A 21,385-nucleotide genomic window follows, 5' to 3' on the forward strand; every position below is an offset into this window, starting at 1 on the left:
AGATGGTCGACATCATATGATCGAACTTCAGAAAGGTCGAAGGTGAAAGTCAATGGCTTTTCATGCGCAGAATGGGAAATTTTCCCTTTCTGCACTAAAGTGCATTCTCGGAGTTGGTATATTTAAGTGGGGGAGGGCTCAGAGCAGTAAGATAAGTTTTTTATTTTTTATTATTATATAGTCAATGTTTCGAACTTCGCTCATATGAGCTTGCTCATGTGAGGTTCAAAGTTTTGAAACTTCGACTATATAATATAGACCCTTAAAATGATATCAACTTACTAGCCAGTTGTCGAAGCCAACTATTTTATCTTTGTTTTTAGGCATCATTCTTAGTGATGGTAGAATGCTGGTCAGTGTCTGGGCTTTGCCCTCCTCAAATACATGATTAGAGAGCTCAACAATGTCTTACTGCATCTCCCCTAGGATGGAATGAATCCCTGAGATCATTCGTCCCAACATGGGCAAGTGCAAAGTCATAATTGTACCTGGGGTGATGAAGGAACCTAAGAGCCTTAGAGACATCCCTAATGCTTGCATTAGAGAAGCAACTGTCAGTCTGTCCATAGCTATATTAGTAATTGTTGTATATGTATGTCTTACAATTGAGTCACCAATGACTAAGGCATTTCTAGGATGTGAAGCAAGCTTATAGGACCTTAAAGGTACAGGCTTGCAGTATAGGTGATCCCCAGTAATAAACAGGTATGAGTGTGGTGGTTGTATTTGTGCTGCCTGACTGAGATAAGCCAGTAGGATATCTAGGATGCTTGGACAAGGATGTCTTTATCAGCTTGTTAAATGCAGGAGTAATGGTTTGGGAATATGGTAATGTAGTGTTGCTCTGATGATATTTATTTTAAGTGGGTAGGATGAAGAGATTAGACTCCAATTTAGATAAATATTAAAATCAGATGTCCTTTTCATTTTTCCTCAACATATGGCTTCAGATCAGATCCTCAGATGTGACTCAGCTGCTTATTTCAGACTTAGGATCCAGCTCTTGAGCTTCTCCCTGTAACCATAATTCTCTGCTGTATCACCAAAGCTCCAGATCTCGTTTGAAGCCTTTGGGAACAGACGCAGGTTTTCATAGCTCTTGAGCAATTTGGGTGGGTTTTTAACTAAAATTTCTTTAATCTTTTGTTTTAAATTTCCTCCCTTTCCTATTGCTGGCATTAGGTTGCCTTCTGTTCTACTATATTAAATAGTACTGTCCATTACCATTGTTGGTATTCCTTTTCTAGCCTTCTTATAAGGGTATTTTTCTGTTACCATTGTTGGTAGTTTAAACTTGTCTACTGTTTAAACGGACACACCCACACACCCACACACACACACTTCCTGTTTTCTCCTTGCTGTTTTTCTTCTTGTGTTATTGCTGTGCCACCATGTCAAAGAAACCCTCAAGGTTTAAGAAGTGCACTTCTTGTGGGCATAAAATCCTGAATTTGGATGCCCACAAGGACACTACCTGCAAGATTTGTTCAAGCTTTAATCCCAGAACCTTAGCAGAGCAATGCAACAAGCTCATTTTGAGAGGACTTCTGCCATCTGCTGCTTCTTCAGAGGCTCAAACTCTCTCTTAACACAGTAAATCAGCTCCCCTGGAGCATAGGAACCACTCCCCTCTGAAGTCCCCCAGGTGTTCTTCGGAGCTTCCTTCAAAATCCAGAAATACTTTCAATCCTAAACTTCTCATCTAAGCCTTTCGATCCTAGACCATCTACTGCAGTCATTAAAATAAGTCTGACTACAGTACCCTTGGGTCCTAGAGCCTCAGATCCTAAACAGTGTCCTGTCTATAGGGGTACTACAACGAAATATTCTATAAAACCTATTTTTCCTACCCTTCCTTTGAAGTTGCTTTAGATACCCAAGGAGCACTCTAGACCTCCTAACACTTCCTCCTTTAGGTCATCCAAGAGCTTGTCAGAAGTAGACAAGCATAGGATGATGCAAGAGTTTCTCAGATGCAAATTCAGATGGGAGTCTTACCAGCTCCATCCGCTACTGGATGCATGAGCATGCCTATAACTTCTGCAGCCATATTTTCTCCTTATCCGATCCAGCCTGGGCTTTCAGAGTCCTAGGGTCCGAGATCCCTGAGGGGTCCTGTGCTGGATCCAAGGAAAGCTTTTTCCTCCACTCCGATGATTTCCTTGACCAGTTCTCCTCCACTGCCATTGGATCATAATGAGTTTCTGAGCCGAGATGTAGGTATCAGGTCTGAGGGAATAGGCTTGGCTCTGATTTTGGTGAATCCATCCCCTCTTCTCAGAGCTTTGGCCCTCAACAGTTCAGATCCAGTTCTGCCCCCAAGGCCTGGGTTCAGGAGGGCTCTAGGTCTGCCTTCCTTGGGAGTTTCAGCTTCAAGGATGCTGATTGGGATTCCTCTGGTTCTGTCTGTCTGCCTTTGAGGTGGTAGAAAGGGGTTTCTCTCCACAGAGAACTGCCCTCTCATATTTGGGATCTGACTTCCTTCCCCCATCTGGTCCTAGCTCTGAGCTGCACAGACCTATTCCAAAGGGACAACCAGAATCAATAAATTTCCAGCCAGTTCCTGTGGAGGAACTTCCCCTTTCTTCCTGGACTTCACCAGAGCATCCCACAGAGGAGGTTCACTGGAAGAGAAAGTGGAAAAGAAGACACGTTGACTCCCCTTTGGAGTCTGTCATAGAGGATACCAATTTTGATGGAGAGGGGTCCCCATCTGATGGAATTTCCTTTGGAGATATACTAGAGATCCTGAAAGAGGTAGGTATTTGGTCTGCCCAATACCCTTCACCAGAAGAGTCAGTATTTTTGGTGGCTTTTGGTTCTGGCCCGTCTATATTTTGGGTTACCCACTGGGGACAAACTTATTGATTTAATTGCCTGTCAGGCTTGGAAGGAGCTGGACACAGTTGAACTCATCCCAAAGAAGCCCGACAAGTTTTTGGCACCCCTCTCCAATAGACTGCACTGGAGTAAAGGGGTCCCTGTAGATGCTATGGTGGTGGTGGCAGCCACCAAGAAGGAGCTAGCAGAATAAAGTTCTACTGTCCATCCACCTAACAGGGAGTCTAGAGCATTGGACAGATTTGGAAAGCGAGTTTTTGCCTTACCAACTTTTCCCATGAGGTCACTTGGTTACCAGGCACATTTCACTCAACTTCAGACAGACTTGACCAAGAAACTTTTGAATACTCTCCGATTCCATGTCTGCTGAAGACTTTAAAAGAACATCCTGTCATCTGGCCACTCTTTTGTCCATATCCAGTGTTTCAGTGAAGTTTATTTCTCGCATAGATGAAGGCACCTCATGAGCAGATGTTTCTGGCAATGCCATAAGGAGACATGCCTGAATGCAGCTCTTTGACTTTGCAGAACCTTTTAAGACATCTTTTATTAAATCTCCCTTTGATGAAACTTCCCTGTTTGGGCCATCAGTTAGAGATACTGACCCACAGTAAGCAAGAGAGAAAGACTGTGTATGCTGTACGAATCAGGTTTTCTGTGCCTAAGCAAACCTTTTCTAGGAATCAAAGAATTGGTAAGGAGATGTGATTCCACAAATCTCAGGGTCCTTTCCAAAATCCATGTAGTGACAATTCCTCCAGAGGCAGAGGGGGAAATTTCAGTGGTAGATGTCTACCTAGAGGCAGAGGAGGTCCGCAAAATCAGGGCTTTTGGGATTTTTTCCCAGACAGACCTTTTCAGTGCTCCTAAGTGCTTCTCAACTGTCCATCTCTGGAGCAGTTGGGGGTCTATTGCCTTTCCACCCAGGTGCCTAGTCAAATAAGATACTTGGGTGCTAAGCATAATATCCAGAGGTTATTCCATACCATTTTTCCCTCCTTTCTCCCAAAACAAAGAAACTTCCCAACATTCCACCCAGTCAGAGGAAGGCAGCAGCACAAGAGATTCTGAAGCTGCTAGACAAGAGTCATACAAAAGGTCCTTCCACACCAGATGGGATTTGGAAGTTATTCATGCCTCTTTTTAGTTCAAAAGAAAACAGGGGACCTGAGACCTATTCTTGATCTAAGCAATTTAAATCCATTTGTAAAGAAAGCAAAGTTCCAAATGGTCACAATCCGGTCCATTCTGCCTTTTCTTCACAAGGACGTTTGGATTTGCTCTGTAGATCTCAGGATGACTATTACATCAAAATAGACAGGCAGTCCAGAAGACATCTTCACTTTCAGCTGGGAACAGTTGCTACCAATTCAGAGCTCTGCCCTTTGGACTCACTACAGCCCCCAGGGTGTTGACCAAGTGCATGGCAATGGTGGTAGCTCACTTGACACTCAAAGGATTCCAGGTGTTTCCATTTCTAGACAACTGGCATCCTACTACCTCCACCAAGCATCTATTTTTACATGCCAAGGGGTATTTGCTCCAGATATGTGACTCTTTGGGCATAACTATAAATCATGCCAAGTCAAATATAAACCCAGTACAAAGCCTGGAGTTCATCGGAGCTCATCTAGACACAACAAAACAAATAGTATCCTTACCTTGGCACCGTATCTCCACGATAAGGATTCAAGCTCATTTTCTTCTTGCTCAACTCCTCTGGCAAGGTCAGTGCTGGGAGCACTAGGTTTTATGACAGCGGTCCTTATATTACTTCCGTTGGCATACTTTTTCATGCAGGTTTTGCAATGTACACTAGCTGTGCAATGGTCCATTCTCTACCAACTGCTATCCCATCCAGTCAGGCTCACCCCAATTTGCAGAAGACTGATCAGTTGGTGGATGTAAACTGAATTACATCTAGGCAGACCCTTTGTCCTTCCAGCCCATGTGGCCACATTGACCACAAATGCTTCTCAGTTGGGGTGGGGGCATTTCTTGTGAAGAACTGTCCAAAGCCCATGGTCTCCCCAAGAGATCAAGTTGCATATCAACGTCTTGGAGATGAGAGCAATCCTATTAGTATTGCAGACTTTTCAAGATGCTGTTCCCTCTGGAATAATTGCAGTTCGAACCGACAACATGTCTGTAGTCTTGGTACATCCAGCAAACAAGGAGGAACCTGTGACGCCCCTCCACAGGCCCAGTAATCAAGGAGCCTCAGTCCTCACCACTGGCAACAGCTAGGGGATGCACACACTGGGAGGATGACAAATACACACACAGTATAGTACAGTTTCCCTTAAGAACTGGTTTCTCCCTCTTTCTCCAGATCCCCAGTCAGACTCTGCACTGGCACAGCTATAGGGTTGAGATCTCAGGTGAGTGGTCAAGCCAAATCCTCCAGCACCCTCTCTGTCCAACCAGTGCTTCGTGTCCCTGCCCAAGTAGCTGACACATGCACACACATACTTTTGAGATTTGATTTATATATACATACACATACACCGGGGAAAGGCTAGCGCAGGTTTACTAGCCATGCCCCCTTCTGCCCAAACTATAAGGTAGTTCTCACTGCCACCAACCACACTTATCAGCTACTCTAGACCCTTAACAAAGGGTGTCCAATCCTATTGTGTAATGTTACTATTAATCCAAATGGTAGTTTTGACTAAGGCTTGCAAGGCTATTTAGGAGTGGTCTGTGCAGTGTCACCAAATACATATGCAAGTACTCTAAGAGCTTAGATATGTCTCACAGATATCAGCCACAAAGATAGATTTAAATATATTTAATAATAAATAATAAAAGAACAAGACAATACTCAGTACATCAACACAGTAACTTCAGAGTTCAAAATCACAGGAAATATTTAAAACAATGATGCAGGACAGTCTCAAACAAATACAGAAAACATCTAAACTAATCATTACTATATTCCTAATTATATCTAAAACTGTACTCTAGTTACTTGCTATTAGCAAGGTAAGTGCAGATGGTGATGATGAGTGGATGTTCTTGCTAGGTCAAAGACAAAATACAAAATGCGCAGTCTCTCTCTGCTAGAGTTCCCAAGTTAATATCAAACGTTACTGCTGGGCCAGGTTGGATGACATCACTTTTTGTAACCTGACTTTAGTTCCCAGGCTAAACAGATACTAACAGAATTTAACATCTCTGTATGAGAAAATCATACCTCTCAGATCTTTGCTGTTGCTAGAAGATATAAAACAATAAAACGCTTACAAAACAATGCAGAAGGCACCCTAGTTCTAGACATCCTGTCTCCTTGCTGCATTGAAACTAACTTTTGTAGCACAATCGTAAAGCAGTCTAATTTCAACTTATTTTCTTGAAGTTTTGCAAGTTAACTCTGTATGTTTCAGTTTCTACTATTGAAACAAACATTTGCACAAGTATATAGTTTGTATACATTTTTGTTCTTTTCCAGTAAGGTACACTGTGGACACATCCTTGAAGCTCAGTGCTGTACAAACCCTGTTCAACACACACTTCTGCACCAGTAGTTTAATATACACATAACATATAGATGTTATATTGTCCCATCTCGCCTTCGTTCTTCCTGATTGGGTTCGGAGCCAATTTACTAAACGTTGAGAGATTTTAGTGGCTTGAGGCTACCCCTTATCCCAACATGCCTAACAGCAGCTACCCAGATCTCATTTGCCACTTGCAGCATCAAGATTGCTACTACTGGCTCAAGCTAAGTATTTTGTGCTTTTTTTCTATTTATCGCTACTTTTTCTAATATTTAGTGGTTATATTAATTCATTAGTGTGTGTATCATCTCCCGTTAGTCTTAACGACCCTTTCACTGCTTGTTGTGGTGCTTTTTGGCCATTGTTTTTCTATTCAGGCCTTGCTTTCCCCTTAGAGCCCGTTTGTTAGACGGTTCTTCCCTTTCCTCACCCTTTTTCTGGGATTGCAGTTTGTTAGAGGCTCTCCCATCAGAGGAGTCACCGTTTACGTTAGAGGCTCCCCCCTTCTTTCTTCTTTCCCTTAATAAAATAAATAATAACAAATATATATTTATATAAGGTTCTTCCTTTTGTTGTCAGCCTGTTTGCTGTCACTTGTGTGCTGTTAGTGACAATTTCTGTTTTTCTCTGTGAATTTATTTCCTGACTAAAGTTACTATGTCTAAAGAATCGAAACCCTCTGGGTTTAAAAAAATGCAACTTGTGTTGCCAAAAAATGTCCCTTATGGACGGGCACACGAGTTGCGTTTATTGTTTAGGAGCTGTTCACCTGCAGGACTCTTGCTCCATCTGCCACACTTTCAGTTCCAGAGTCCTGCAGGAGAGGAAAAATAAGCTTATTTTACGTGGCCTCCTGAAGAACCCTCAAGTTCTTCATCTCAGGGTCCTCAGCCAGCCAAAGTGTCCGATTCAGAGTTTGGAACAGACAAAATCACTGAGAAGCCTTTAGCTCTGTCGGCTCCCAACATTTGCTCCAACAAAGCTAAGTCTCTGGTGGCTCCATCTGTGCCCCTGGAGCCAGTCCGGACCCATAAGAGATCAAGGTCACCTTCTTTGGAGCCAGTATGCTCCACTCCACAATCTCCTCTGCTGCAACCTGGAGCAGGCAGTCACTGGCCCTCTTCACACTCCTCTCAGTCCTGCAGGCTTTTGGATCACCATGTGGAGAGAGTGGTCAACAAGCTCCTCAAGTCACAGGCACTTGCTAAGTTACTTTCGAGCCCAGCCCAGAAGGAATTGGCTCCTTCCACCCTCTCAGCTACTCCAATGATTCCTCTTCCGACTCTCTTGAGGTTGGAACCAGAGTGCATGGAGGTCGCGGTGGTGTAACCATCGGCTCCTGTTTCTTCTCCCTTATCTGTTCCGATGACCGCTCTAATCTCCTCAATGTCTCAGTCTGTTGAGGGATCTGGGCACCGAAGCTCTCTCGCCGGCTGCAAGGGGGGGGAGTAGCATTGGATCCTTGTCCAACCCTGCTCTCCATCTCAGAGCTTTGGCGCAGGTGAACTCTGATCCTACATCGGCCTCAGAGCCGTCACTCCTAGTTTAAAGGAGATCTCCAGGCTCTTTGGAGCTGGTGGCTCTATCGACTCGGGACTGTGGTGCCTTCGAGTTGATGAGCGTGCTGTCTCCTGAGACTGCTCCACCCTCTGCTCCATTGGATCCTTCTCCCTCGGTGCCTGTACCAGCCTTTGTCCCTCCTCCTGCCAAGCATAGAGAACCGGTGCCCCAGGATGCCCCACTGGGTGAACTCGCTTCTTCCAAAACCTCCCCCGAACACTTGGAGGAGGTCCCTCGGAAGAAGTGCAAGAGGAAGCATCTAGACTCCCCTTGAGTCTATCACTTCGTATACAGACTTGAATGAGTCGGAAGAGTCCCCACAGTCCCACTGTGAGGATGTCTCATTTCAGACATCTTGGAAATCATTAGAGGGGTGGCTGGAAGTCCCTAGCCCCTTCTGAGGACGAGTCTGTCCACCTGGATGCATTTGGTTCCTGACCCTCCACCTCTTGGGTGTCTCCGCCTTTCGGCCCACTTTTGTCCGTAGTGAGTTGAAAGGCATAGAGCGCTCCAGAGACCATGGAACCAGTTCCAAGGAGACCGAACAAATTTATTACAGCGCCAGAAGATAAGTATATCCAGTTGATGCCATGGTGGTGGCAGCAGCTACCAAGCAGGAACTTGCGGAAACTTCATCTGTCCGTCCGCCGAACAGAGTCTTGTACGATGGACAGGTATGGGAAGCATATGTTTTCTTCAGTGACCTTTACTCTCAGGTCGCTGAATTACTAGTCACACTTTACACGATTTCAGAGGGATCTCCTGAAGGAGCTAGGAGATACCCTGCAAGATCCTACAGCTGAGGGAGTTGCGAACAGGGCAGCCTCCCAGCTTGCGACCTTGACACCTCCATGGTTAATTCCTCCATAAGGCTCATTCTTATGCGCCAGATGGAGCGAGTAGGGCAGCAGGTACTGGAGTAGCTTTATGCAGACACTCCTGTATGTGCCATTGGCAATTTGCAGAACCTTTTAAGTCTTCATTTTCCAGCACCCCCTTCGATGGCTCGTCATTGTTCGGGCATCAGGTAAAAGAGACTCTCACCAGGTGTGAACAGGATGGCAAGACTTTCTCTGCCGTGGGAGTCTTTTTTTCCACTCCATCTAGACCCTATCCTAGAGGTCAGAAGAGTGGAAAGATGTGGTTCCGAAAATCCAAGGGATCTTCGCCTGACACGCATGGAGATTTTTCCTCCAGGGGCAGAGGGGGAAACAACAATGGAAGATGCTGCCCTCATGGCAGAGGGGGTCCGCAACAGCAGGGTGACAGATACTTTCTCTGCTAGGCCCTTCCAACACTCCTGAAGGGATGCCTGGCTGTCCACCTCTGGAGGCAGTCAGCGGGGGCAGACTTATTACTGTACCCAGCAGTCTGACAATCTATCACGAGAGAAACATGGGTACTGTCGATAATATCCAGGGGTTACAAAATTCCCTTTTCTCAGTTCTGTTCTATCCCAGATGTTCCACCCAGTGTTTGGGATCATGCAGTCCTAGAGGTTCAAAGATTGCTAGAAAAAAGAGCGATCCAGGAAGTCCCCGCCGACCAAATCGGGTCCAGAACTTACTCAAGGTTCTTTTTAGTTCCAAAGAAGACAGGAGACTGGAGACCAATCTTGGATCTCGGCAAGCTAAACCAATCGCTAAAAAAGACAAAGTTCTGGATGTTGACACTGCAGTCCATTCTTCCCTTCTTGGGTCAGGACAATTGGATGTGCTCCATAGATCTCCAGGGCACGTACTACCATATAAAAATGGATAGGCAATCCTGGAGATTCCTATGCTTCCGGCTGACAGCTAGTCATTATCAGTTCAGGGCCCTGCCCTTTGGTCTCACCACAGCCCCCAGGGTGTTCACCGAGTGTATTGCAGTGGTCACGGCTCACCTGAGGCGTCTAGGATTCCAGGTGTTTCCATATCTAGACGACTGGCTCCTCACTGCTACCACCGAGTATCAACTGATCAGAGCACGGGACTATACAATCCAAACTTGTTCCCAGTTAGACATCACCATAAACTATGAAAAATCTGCCTTGTTGCCTTGTCAGTCTATTACCTTTATAGGGGTAGACTTGGACACAAGACGCATGATAGTAAAACTGCCTCAAGACAGGGCATTAACCATTCATCAGCAAGTTTCTTTTCTCATAAAGAAGACGAGAGTTCAGGCAAGATGAGTTTTACAAGTACTGGGCTCAATGGCTGCAGCTGTTATGCTAGTTCCTTTAGCACACTTCCAGATGCGGATTCTGCAGTGGCTTCTTTTCGCTCAGTGGTCTTTCCAGGATTTGCCAGTGTCACACATGATCTTGATCATGGACTCTTGCAAAAAGGACCTTCTATGGTAGCTTGTCTCCCCCCAGGTGAGTCTGGGCAGACCCTTTCTAGACCCCCAGTTGGTAGCCACAGTGACCACGGACGCTTCCCAGATAGGGTGGGGGGGGGATTATCTGGGATGGACTGTCCAAGGAACGTGGCAACTTCACGAGTACCATTTGCACATCAGTGTTCTAGAGATGAGAGCGGTGCTTCTGGCATTGCAAGCGTTGCAAGCACTTCAAGACTCTCTACCTACCAGGACCATTGCAATCCAGACAGACAATATATCAGTGGTATGGTACATCAACAAGCAGGGTCGGAACCAGATCTTGCCCCTTGTGTCAGGAGGTGCTTCGACTATGTTAATGGGCAGTGTCTTTCCAACGTTCTCTGACTGCGACACACATTCCCGGAAAATCCAGCTTAATAGCGGGCAGGCTCGGCAGGGCTATCCTCATGCCTCACGAGTGGTCCCTGAAGCAAGAAGTTGCGGACTTGATTTTCCGCAAATGGGGCCAGCCATGCTGTGATCTTTTTGCCACTCCCCTAAATAACAAATGCAGCAGCTACTTTGCCATAGTTCCCCTTCGGGGGACAGTCACCCAGGGATGCACATGTCCACGATTGGCCTCCGGGTCTACTATATGCTTTTCCGCCTTTCCCTCTCATTCCAAAGGTACCAGAAAGCAAAATCATTGGGTTGCAAACTCATCCTCATTGCTTCTTACTGTTCTCATCAGATATGGTTTCCGTTTCTTCGCCATCATCTTCAACTGGATACTGGACCCAGTTGTGAATCTTCTGATGCATCAGTCATGTGGGCTTCACCTCCCTCTTCAAACTGTCAAGCTGACTGCTTTGTTACTCCACTTCCAGTCTTAGCCAGGCTCCCAAACATTTCCCCCGCTGTACAACACAGTCTAGTGTCCTCCCACAAGCCCACTACCAGGAGGACTTACACTAGCAAATGGAAGAGGTTCTCTTATTAGGCCAAGAGTAATAACATTGATCCTTTTATGGCTCCTGTTCACAAGATTCTTGACTTTCTGGCCGAAATCTTCGAAAAAGGGGCAGCTGCAACTACTATTAGGTTCCAACTGGTTGCCATCTCCAATTTTCATGTAGGAGACTTGGGTTCTAACATTATGTCCCATAGGTTGTGCAGAGCATTCTTGCGAGGTACAATACTTTTATGGCCCCCGGTAAGAGAACCCCCCCGGACCTAAACTTGGTTGTTCTGCCTCCCTTTGAACCAGCAGCATCTTGCCACCTGAAGTTTCTGTCTTGGAAAACCCTCTTCTTGGTCACTATAACCTCAGATAGATGGGTTTCTGAATTACATGCTTTGTCTATTTGCCTGCCGTATCTCATTTTTCACAAAGATAGAGTCTCTCTAAGGATCAAGTCCTTCTTTCTTGCCAAAGGTTTGTTGGGAGTATAACTTAAATCAGTCCATTGAGCTTCCTGTATTCTTCACCAATTATGGAGACAAGGCAGAGTATAGATTACACCAAATGGACGTTCATAGACAATTACGTTTTTATTTACACAAGACCAAAGACCTCAGAAAATCGGACCAATTGTTCATATCCTTTGCTGACAATAAGCAAGGTTATCCAGTTTCTAAAGTGACTTTATCAAAATGTCTGTCAGACGCAATCACTTATTCATATGGTTTGCATAAAAAGACAATTCCAGGAAGGCCCAGAGCACATTCAGTCAGGGCCTTAGCCACCTCTATTGCCTTTCAAGCCAAATTGCCTTTAGATTCAATCTGTGCTGCAGCAACATGGGCAAATCCTCATACCTTTCTCTCATTACAAAGTGGATGTGGTCTCCCGGAACAGGGCATCCTTTGGTTCCATGGTCCTGAAGAGTTTGTTCTAGTGAGTCACTGGTGCTGGGGACGCAGTCTCAACCAGCAAGAATGAAGTCTAGATGGGACAACATAACATAAAGACGTTATGTACCTAACATAATGTTTCATGTTTGTTGTCCTTCATCTCGCCTTTCTTCTTGCATCCTCCCCCTCCTTCCCCCTTCCTGGAGGTTCGAGAGGAGTTCTTTATTGGTTACACTGGCTGAGTTTCCTGCTGACATACCAGGTTAGTTAACCATGCATTGTCTTTTCCTCTTTCCTTCCTACCTTGATGTATAAGAGCGGAGTAAAAATTGATGTTCTTCATCTCACATTGCTGCAGTCCTTACACTTGGGTAGTCCGCTGTCCTCGGTCGGCCCGAATATCAAAGTATTAGGCTGACGTCGGTCAAGGCGCTTAAGACTGACATCAGAACGTCAGTGTACAAATGCGCATGACCGACGTCATATCCTCAGTCTTTTTTGCCGCATGGTCCGATGCAGAAGCAGCGTTGCAAGTGCCGTTCGGCGTTCTGAAATTTTTCAATTCGAGTTTCAGACCGAGTCAAAGTTGGCTAAGTACCCGTTGGGAATATTTTAGTTTTTCTTGCCTCAGTGGTTTTACGGATGTCAGAAAAAAGTGAATAACTGTATTTTTTGTGGGAAGCAGATACCGCATAGAGATTATCATACTTTGTGTATTCCTTGTTTGGGGCCTGAGCACGACGTTGTTGGGTCTCGCTTTTGTGCTAGGTTCAATAAAGCGCACTATTAAGCGAAGGTTAGATTGTGCCAGGTTGGTTTTGAGCGGTGCAATTATAATATGCCGTCGGATGCTCCGGCGCCGCTTCAAGAAGCGCAAAGACAAAGCAGCTAAACCCAGGCAAGAAGAGTCGTCCGTGCGGACGCCGGTTCTTTAGAGGCATCAGTGGAACCGATGGTTCCGCCGGAGGCTTCTCTGGAGTCCCAGGGGGAGACTTTGATATTGCAGGATGTGGCCTCTCAGGAGGCAGGTCAGGCTGAAGGGGCTTCTCAGGTTACTGTACTCCCCTCCCTTCCTAGGGTGGTTAGGCCCTCTCCTTCTGTTTCCAAGGCTTCTCCCAGAGGCAGGCCAGGTTTAGCTTCTGTTGGTGTCACTCCTAGTTCTACAGGATCTGTGCCCAAGAAGCACATGCTTAAAATGGCAGAAGATTTAATTACTTTGATTAGAGGTTCTTTGCCCCTCCTGATAAGAGGCCTAGGGTGGAACCAGAGTTGGGGAGTTTTGAGCAGGCTTGGATGTTTCAGAGTCTTGACTGAAGACTTGCAGGAGTACTCTCCTTATTCTGATTCTGATGCAGATGATTCGACTCCTTCTGCTTCTCCTCCAGAGGATTTTTCTTTTTCAGAGACTCTTCATTCCATGAGGGAACATTTTAAGTGGGAAGGTCAGGACTTCTCTGATTCCAGGAAAAGGCTTAGGGAATTTTGCTTTTACCCCAGCATAGGCCTTTGGCTATACCACCTGTTCTGGATGTTGTGGAGGATGTGTTTGCGGAGGCTTCACTTAATCCTGATTCTTTGCCTCCTGCTCCTGTTAAACCGGATAGGTATTACAGGGTGCCTGAGGCTCATAAATATCTTTATAAGAGTCCTAGGGCGGACCCAGAAACTGTTAGTCAGGGACCTAAGGGTGTCAAGGCCTCTGTTGTAAAAATCCGGTTCCTCCAGATAAAGAGGCCAGAGCTTTGGATAGATGGGGAAAGAAAGTCTATACTTCTTCCACTTTAGCTATGAGGGCTTTGAATTGCCAGTTTCACATGTTGAAATATCAAAACTATCTTCTTTCTCAATTGAGGTCTAAGGTAGATGCTCTGGCGGAAGGCATTGAGTGTAAAGAATTACAAGATTTGGTGCATGTCTCGGAACAGGTGGGTAAGCATTCTTTACAATGTGGTTTTGATGCTGTACAGGCCTCGTCTAGGGTGGCTGCCACTGGTTCAGTTCTTCGCAGGCACGCCTGGCTGAGGGATCAGAATTTATCTGACCATGTTAAGACAAGGATTTTGGATGCTCCTTTACAGTCTGATGTGTTGTTTGGTTCACCTGTGGAGTCAGTCTTGAAGAAAATGGAGGACAAGGCTAAGTCTATGCAGGCTGTTAAAGATTTTTTGCAAGTTCAGCCTCCGAAGTTTAGTAGGAATTGGCCTGCTAAGGGGTGGACGTATCCTTCTTATGATTCTCAGTCTAGGGGTAGATCTAGACGTGGTAGGGGCAGGACTCAGAGTTCCTTCAGACCTAGACGCGGGAGTTCACCTGCACAGTCTTCGGGTGAGGGCAGGGGCCAGTCCTTTCGTAAACAGGCCCAATGACCTACCTTTTCAGCTGCCAGATCCTTTTCACCTGGCAGCACCTTTGGGAGGAAGGTTGGCACTCTTCAAGGAAAATTGGAGTTTGATTACTCAAGACAGATGGGTATTGGATATCATACACCAAGGTTACAAGTTTTATTTCCATACCTTGCCTCCTTTCAAAGGCATGCCAGACGTTCCTCCTCAGCAAAGGCTAGAGGCTCACAAACAAATTTCTCTGCTACTTCAAATAGGGGCCATACAACCGGTCCCTCTACCAGAAGTGGGCCTAGGATTTTATTCTCGCCTGTTCCTAGTACCAAAGAAGGGGAACACGTGGAGACCGATTTTGGATTTATCTATCCTCAACACATATCTGGACATTCCCAAGTTCAAAATGTTGACATTACAACAGCTTTTGCCTCTGCTGGGCAAAGATCACTGGATGGTGACTCTGGATCTCAAGGAGGCTTACCTTCATGTTCCTATCAGGCTCAGTTGCAGGAAGTATCTGCGTTTTCGGGCTGGGACTTCTCATTATCAGTTCTCTGCATTGCCCTTTGGCTTATCTACTGCGCCCAGAGTGTTCACGAAAGTTCTGGCTCCAGTGATAGCTTTCTTCAGGCTAAGAGGAATACAGATCTATCCTTATTTGGACGATTGCCTGATTCTGGCCCAAGAAAAGGACGAACTTCTTCATCATTTACAGTATGTGATAGCAGTGCTAAGATGCCTGGGGTATTCTGTGAGCGAAATAAAGTCCAGTCTAGTACCCTCTCAGGACATGTGCTTTCTGGGTGTGAGACTGAATACAGCGTCCCAGATGGCCTTTTTGACCCCGGACAAACAAAAGAATCTTTCTCTTTACTTCCATCAGTTGTCTCATCAGTCCAGGCTGACTGCAAGGACAGTCCTTCAAGCCTTGGGGTTCATGGCATCTTGTATTCTGGTGCTTCCCAATGCCAAACTGCATATGAGGAAGCTACAATGGTATCTCAAAAATGTATGGACACAGCACTGCCAAGATATGGACACTGTCATTCAAATAATACCTTGCATTCAAAAGGAGTTTTTGTGGTGGGCTCAGGAATGTCACCTAAACAAGGGACTCTCTGTGACCCGACCAGAGGCGAGTCAGATTCTAACGACAGATGCCTCAGACAAAGCTTGGGGAGCTCATCTGAATGGAAAGTGGATACAAGACACGTGGCCTGCCAGACTTCAACATCTACATATCAACTTGAAGGAGATGTTAGCAGTCCAATTTGCATTAATAGCTTTCAAGGATTTACTTCTTCCAGGGCAGGTGTTGGTTCTAACAGACAACACAACTGTCATGTGGTACATCAACAAGCAAGGGGGAACGCCTTCTTATCCTCTATGCAGACAAGCAATGATTTTGTGGGAGACTGCTCTCAGTTTACAGCTGAATCTTCAGGCAAGGTTTCTGCCGGGAGCACAGAACTCCTTAGCAGATGTGTTGAGCAGACAAATTATGGATCCCCACGAGTGGAAATTGGATCCTCATGTATTTCAGAAATTGACAGTGTTATGGGGAACTCCAGACATAGATCTGTTAAGCTTCTCCACTAAACTTCCAGCTGCCAAAGTTTTGCACAAAAGGTTTCATCCCACAGCTTGGAAAGTGGATGCTCTTTCATTCAAGTGGAGCAATCTTCATGTGTATGCCTTTCCACCTCTGCCTCTCCTCCCAAAGGTACTCCTGAAGGTCAGACAGGACAAGCCAAAGATGATTTTAATAGCTCCAGATTGGCCTCGACAGCACTGGTACCCATTACTGAGAAGTCTGGTGCAGGAGCCTCCATGGCCTTTGCCTTCAATTCCACACCTGCTGTCTCAGGAGAACAGTCATTTACTCAATGTCAAACTTCACTCTCTACATCTAACAGCCTGGCATATTCTGTTTTAAACCCTGGAGGGTCTCAGCTTCCACAACAAGTTTTGAATGTTATTTTGGAGGCCAGAAGGCCTAGTACAAGGAAAGTGTACGCAGATAAATGGAAGAGATTTTTATTTTGGAGTACAGCAAAGGAATTTGATGTTTCTAAGCCTAATTTAACTGTGGCTCTTCAATATCTTACTGAGTTACTGGACAAGGGGTTGTCCTTCTCTTCTATTAAGGTTCATGCTGCAGCAATTTCTGCTCACTATGACTGTGACCCACCATTGTTTTCTCATCCTTTGTTTAAGCAATTCCTTAGAGGGGCAAAGAATATAAGACCCCCACGTAGAGCTCCTACTCCTGCTTGGGATCTCAATTTTGTGTTGGAGAAACTCACTCTACAACCTTTTGAGCCTGCAGCTACTGCCGAGTTGAAATATTTGTCATGGAAGACTGCTTTTTTGTTGGCCATTACCTCTGCGAGAAGGGTTTCTGAATTACAGGCCCTTATGGCGGTTGAGCCTTTCTTAATTTTCCATAAGGACAGGGTATCTTTGCGTACTAATCCTTCCTTTATGCCTAAAGTGGTTTCTAGTGTGGCTTTAAACCAAACTATTCATTTGCCTACTTTTTATGCAAACCCCCAAAATAAAGGGGAAAAGATTTTGCACACTTTGGATTTACACAGGCAGTTGCGATATTATTTGAGCAGAACTAAAGGGTTCAGACAGTCTCAGCAGTTATTTGTTTCATTTGCTTTGGGTTCTCAGGGCAAGCCTGTGTCAAAACAAACTATTTCTAAGTGGATTGGGTTTTGTATTGCTTTCTGTTATTCCCATCATGGTAAGGTGATTCCAGCTGGGATTAGGCCTCATTCCACTAGGGCTACTGCCACTTCTACAGCTTTTTAAGGGGTGGCAACTAAAGATATTTTGGAGGCAGCTACTTGGAGTTCAGTGCATACTTTCTCTAAGCATTACCACCTTCCACTTTACTCTAAATCTAGGGCTGGTTTTGCCACTGCAATTTTACAGGGCATTTTGGCAGCTCCTAATGCTTTATAGTTTTGCCATCCTCCCTTACCTCTGCTTTGGGATTCTACCCAAGTGTAAGGACTGCAGCAATGTGAGATGAAGAACATAGTACAGTTTTGTACCTACCATAAATGTAGATGTTCGAAGATCCACATTGCTGCAGTCAATTACCCTCCCTCCTTCCCTCTGTAGTTAGAGGCGGTTGTGTGGTTTGGGTTGTGAATATTGTGGATATTGTATATAGTGTACATATGATTAGTGCAAGGGTGGTTGCTTGTTTTTTGCTGTCTTTTGGTTTTGACCTTTCTTTTTAGGGTCTTCTGACATCTGGGGCAAGAAAAGACTGAGGATATGACGTCGGTCATGCGCATTTGTACACTGACGTTCTGATGTCAGTCTTAAGCGCCTTGACCGACGTCAGCCTAATACTTTGATATTCGGGCCGACCGAGGACAGCGGACTACCCAAGTGTAAGGACTGCAGCAATGTGGATCTTCGAACATCTACATTTATGGTAGGTACAAAACTGTACTTTTTTTTTACTAGATATGTCTAGTGTGGGCTATTACAAATGAAATCTGGGTAGCTGCCACTAGGCACGTTGGGATAAGGGGTAGCCTCGATCCAGTAAAAGCTCTCAAGCTTTAGTAAATTGGCCAAGTCGGAGCCCGAGGATTGGCTCAATCAGCAAGAAGGAAGGCGAGATGAAGGACAACAAATGTAGAATGTTATGGTAGGTACATAACTTCTTTTTTCTCTTACATTTGTAAGACAAGCATATGAATCATGTTGATATTCACAAATGACATGTAATTATTTACAGAATTCCAGATAGCTGAGCTGGCAGTATTTCCTTCTGTTACATTTCTATAGAAAACATATTAATATTCACAGATGACATAGAAATATTTACAAAATTCCAGCTAGCTAGACTGGCAGCATTTTGGTTTGTCACAGAACTTTGCTGAGAGACCATGAGAGTATGGGAATAGGCTATCTCTTCAGATGGTTTTCTAGTTGCGACTCACATTCCGGGAAAACCAACATGTTAGCAGACAAGCTCAGCAAATCCATTATAATGCCCCACAAGTGGTGTCTCAATCAATCTGTGGCAGAGATGATCTTCCAGTGTTAGGGCCAAATTTGCTGCAACCTATTTGCCACTCCCCTCAACAGCAAGTGCAGGAAGTCCTTTACTCTGATTTCCCCCCTCAGGGAGAGTCACAGAGAGATGCTCTGATTCACGCTTGCCCCAGTGTTACATTTTTGCTTACCCACCTCTGCCCCTAATTCCCAAATTCTTACTGAAATCAAGCAGAGTGAAGAGCTCAGTGATCCTCACTGCTCCTTTCTGGCCTTGGCAGGTCTGATCCCCCTTCATGTATACTGGAGCCCACTGTGGATCTCCTGACACACCCATCAAGAATCCAGCATCCCAACATTCAAGACCTAAGACTAGCCGCATGGTTTATCCACTTCCAGTAATAGTTACGACAGCCAAGGCTTTTTTCTCCCATATGCAATATTATTTTGGCTTCTCAAAAAGAATAAATCAAAAAGGTTTACAGAAGCAAATAGAAAAGATTCTGTCTTTGAGTTTTGAATAAAGACACTGACCCTTTTTCTGCCCCAGTTGCTATGATTCTACAATTTTTAACAATGCTGTTTGAGGAAGGAGCTAGTTTTTCTACTATTAAACTTCAACTAGCAGCTATATGCAGTTTTCATACTGGCAACAGACATGTTTCTCTGACTTCTTCCAAATTATGCACAGCCTTCATGAATGGATTTTTTCTTTTAAGACCTCCAATTAATGATCCCTCTCCACCTTCGGACCTAACAGTTGTACTGCAAGGACTAACTCAAAAGCCGTTTGAGCCTTCAGCTAAATCCGATCTGAAGTTTGTATCATTGAAAATAATTTTCTTGGTAGCTATCACTTCTGCAAAGAGAATATCTGAACTCCAGGCTCTCTTCCAAATCTCCATGCATAATTTTTCATAAGGACAGGGTCTCCTTACAGACTAACCTTTCTTTTTTACCTAAAGTGGCTTGAGAGAATAACATTAACCAATCCATTCATTACCAGTCTTCCTTCCAAATTTTACCAGCAAAGGAGAATATATGCTACATTTCCTGGATGAGCACAGACAATTACATTTTTATCTTCATACAAAAAAAAAACAGTTCCGAAAATCAGATCAACTTTTTGTTTCTTTTTCCTTAAAAAGACTGGGTTGTCCAGCATTTAAAGTCACTCTAGCTAAATGGATAACAGATTGTATCTCTTGGATTTATTCACAAAAAGGCACAACATTACCTAAGTCTCCCAAGGCTCATTCAACCAGATCCATGTCCACTTCATCTGCTTTTTGGTCCAGAACATCTATTGACGACATTTGTGCTGCAGCTACATGGTCTAGTGCTCATACCTTTGTCTCTCATTGCACATTGTATGTCATTTCTAGAAACAGAGCCTCCTTTGGTTCAGTTGTGCTCTGGAATAGCCTTCTATAAAGGCCACCCAATACCAATGTAGGTGGGGGACTCTGTCCCATTTGTTGAGGAAGAAAGAAAAGGACATCATCAGATTTAAAAGTTATGTTCTTACCATAACTAGGTCAATGTGTTGTCCATTTTCATTCTTCCTCAACTTCCCTCCCATCCATCTCCAATTCAAAGCTTCTGGATTGGCCTATTGGACTGTATTGGAACCTACAGTTCCAGTTTTGAGCCCTGTCTTTCTTTATCTCATGTCTCTGTCGATACTATGGAGCCTGGGCAGCAAACTCTATCTGGGGCTTTGGTGATACAGCAGAGCATTATCAGTACAGGGCGGAGCTAAAGATCCTAAGTCTGAAATAAGTGGCCAAGTTGGATCTGAGTATCAGATCCGAACCCATAAGTTGAGGAAAAATGAAAATGGACACCACAGATACCTAGCTATGGTAAGAACATAACTTTTAAATTTAAATAGTAATTTAAATAAATAGTAAGATTTTTGATAACTCTGCTCAGGAGTTTTCTTCACATCTTTTGCATTCTGTCATGTATTTCAAGCATAGTTTTAACTCTGAAATTTGTATGTGTTTTGCATTTTTCTCTTTAAAAAAACATCTTTGTCAAAGAGCAGAGTTATTGTATGTATTCATTTTTAGCAATTCGAGAAATGGATGATCGTGATGGAGCTGGCCTTGGCAGTGGAAGTGTTGTAGTGAACACCATTCTGAAACAGCCTGGAACGCAGAAAATAAATATTCCTAAGGTTGGATATGTGCCTTTTTTCATTTACTTTTACTTAGAAGCAGTGTTAGCAGAATAATCTTATTACAGAGATGATTGGTTCTGTACTGCTCTCGATAACTAGCAACCTGTGTTCACTGCTTTCACCCCATCCAGTTAATTTTCAATTGCTTATATATATATAACTCTGCTTCAAGATGGAGATGTTCACATAACACTGTAATGTAGTCTTCTTGTTTTGGGAAGGGTACTTTAAATTTATGTGAGATTTAGCAGAAGAATGCTTTCTTTTAATGATTTTTCTTTCCTACTACTGCTGCTATTTTCATGAGATTCTTCGGTTTGGGTTATTAATAGTATGGACTTGGCGCATTACATGTTTGAATTCACATTCCTGTAGATCCAGATCATGGTCAAATGGTGCCCTAGGCAGGATAATGGATCCCCTCCCCTGCAACAGCCATTCCAGTGTCCCATTACTGGGCTATTTCTTCCCAGTTGCCATAAACCCTGTTCAAACCTGTCTATGTGCATACAGTTTTCTCCTTTACTTCTGCAATGATTACAGATATTTGGATTTAATTTATTAAAACTTTTATTTCAAATTTTATATCATAAACACTGATAGCCATTTGGTAAACAAACAATACAGTCCCACAGTGAAAACAGACTTAGCAGGAACAGTAAATTTCTCTGCCCTTAAAACCCACATTCAAAGAAAACGCATCTGGCAAGTGGATTAAGTTTAGCTTTGGGCTGTTTTCAAACCATAGACTCCTTGCACACATTTTTAGGACC

General features: G+C 44.3%; 1 protein-coding gene across 1 annotated transcript in view; it reads left to right on the top strand.

Annotated features, from left to right (window-relative positions):
- The window catches only part of CEP72 (centrosomal protein 72), a 1,336,989-nt gene that overhangs the window by 568,647 nt on the left and 746,957 nt on the right, over positions 1–21,385 (top strand). The window contains exon 6 of the mRNA XM_044065699.1: positions 20,503–20,609. Coding sequence (XP_043921634.1) covers positions 20,503–20,609 — 107 coding nt within the window. The remainder of the gene's footprint in view (positions 1–20,502; positions 20,610–21,385) is intronic.

The sequence above is a fragment of the Protopterus annectens genome, chromosome 3.part0 (assembly GCF_019279795.1).
Source record: "Protopterus annectens isolate FY-2018-M chromosome 3.part0, PAN1.0, whole genome shotgun sequence".
Lineage (NCBI taxonomy): Eukaryota > Metazoa > Chordata > Ceratodontiformes > Protopteridae > Protopterus > Protopterus annectens.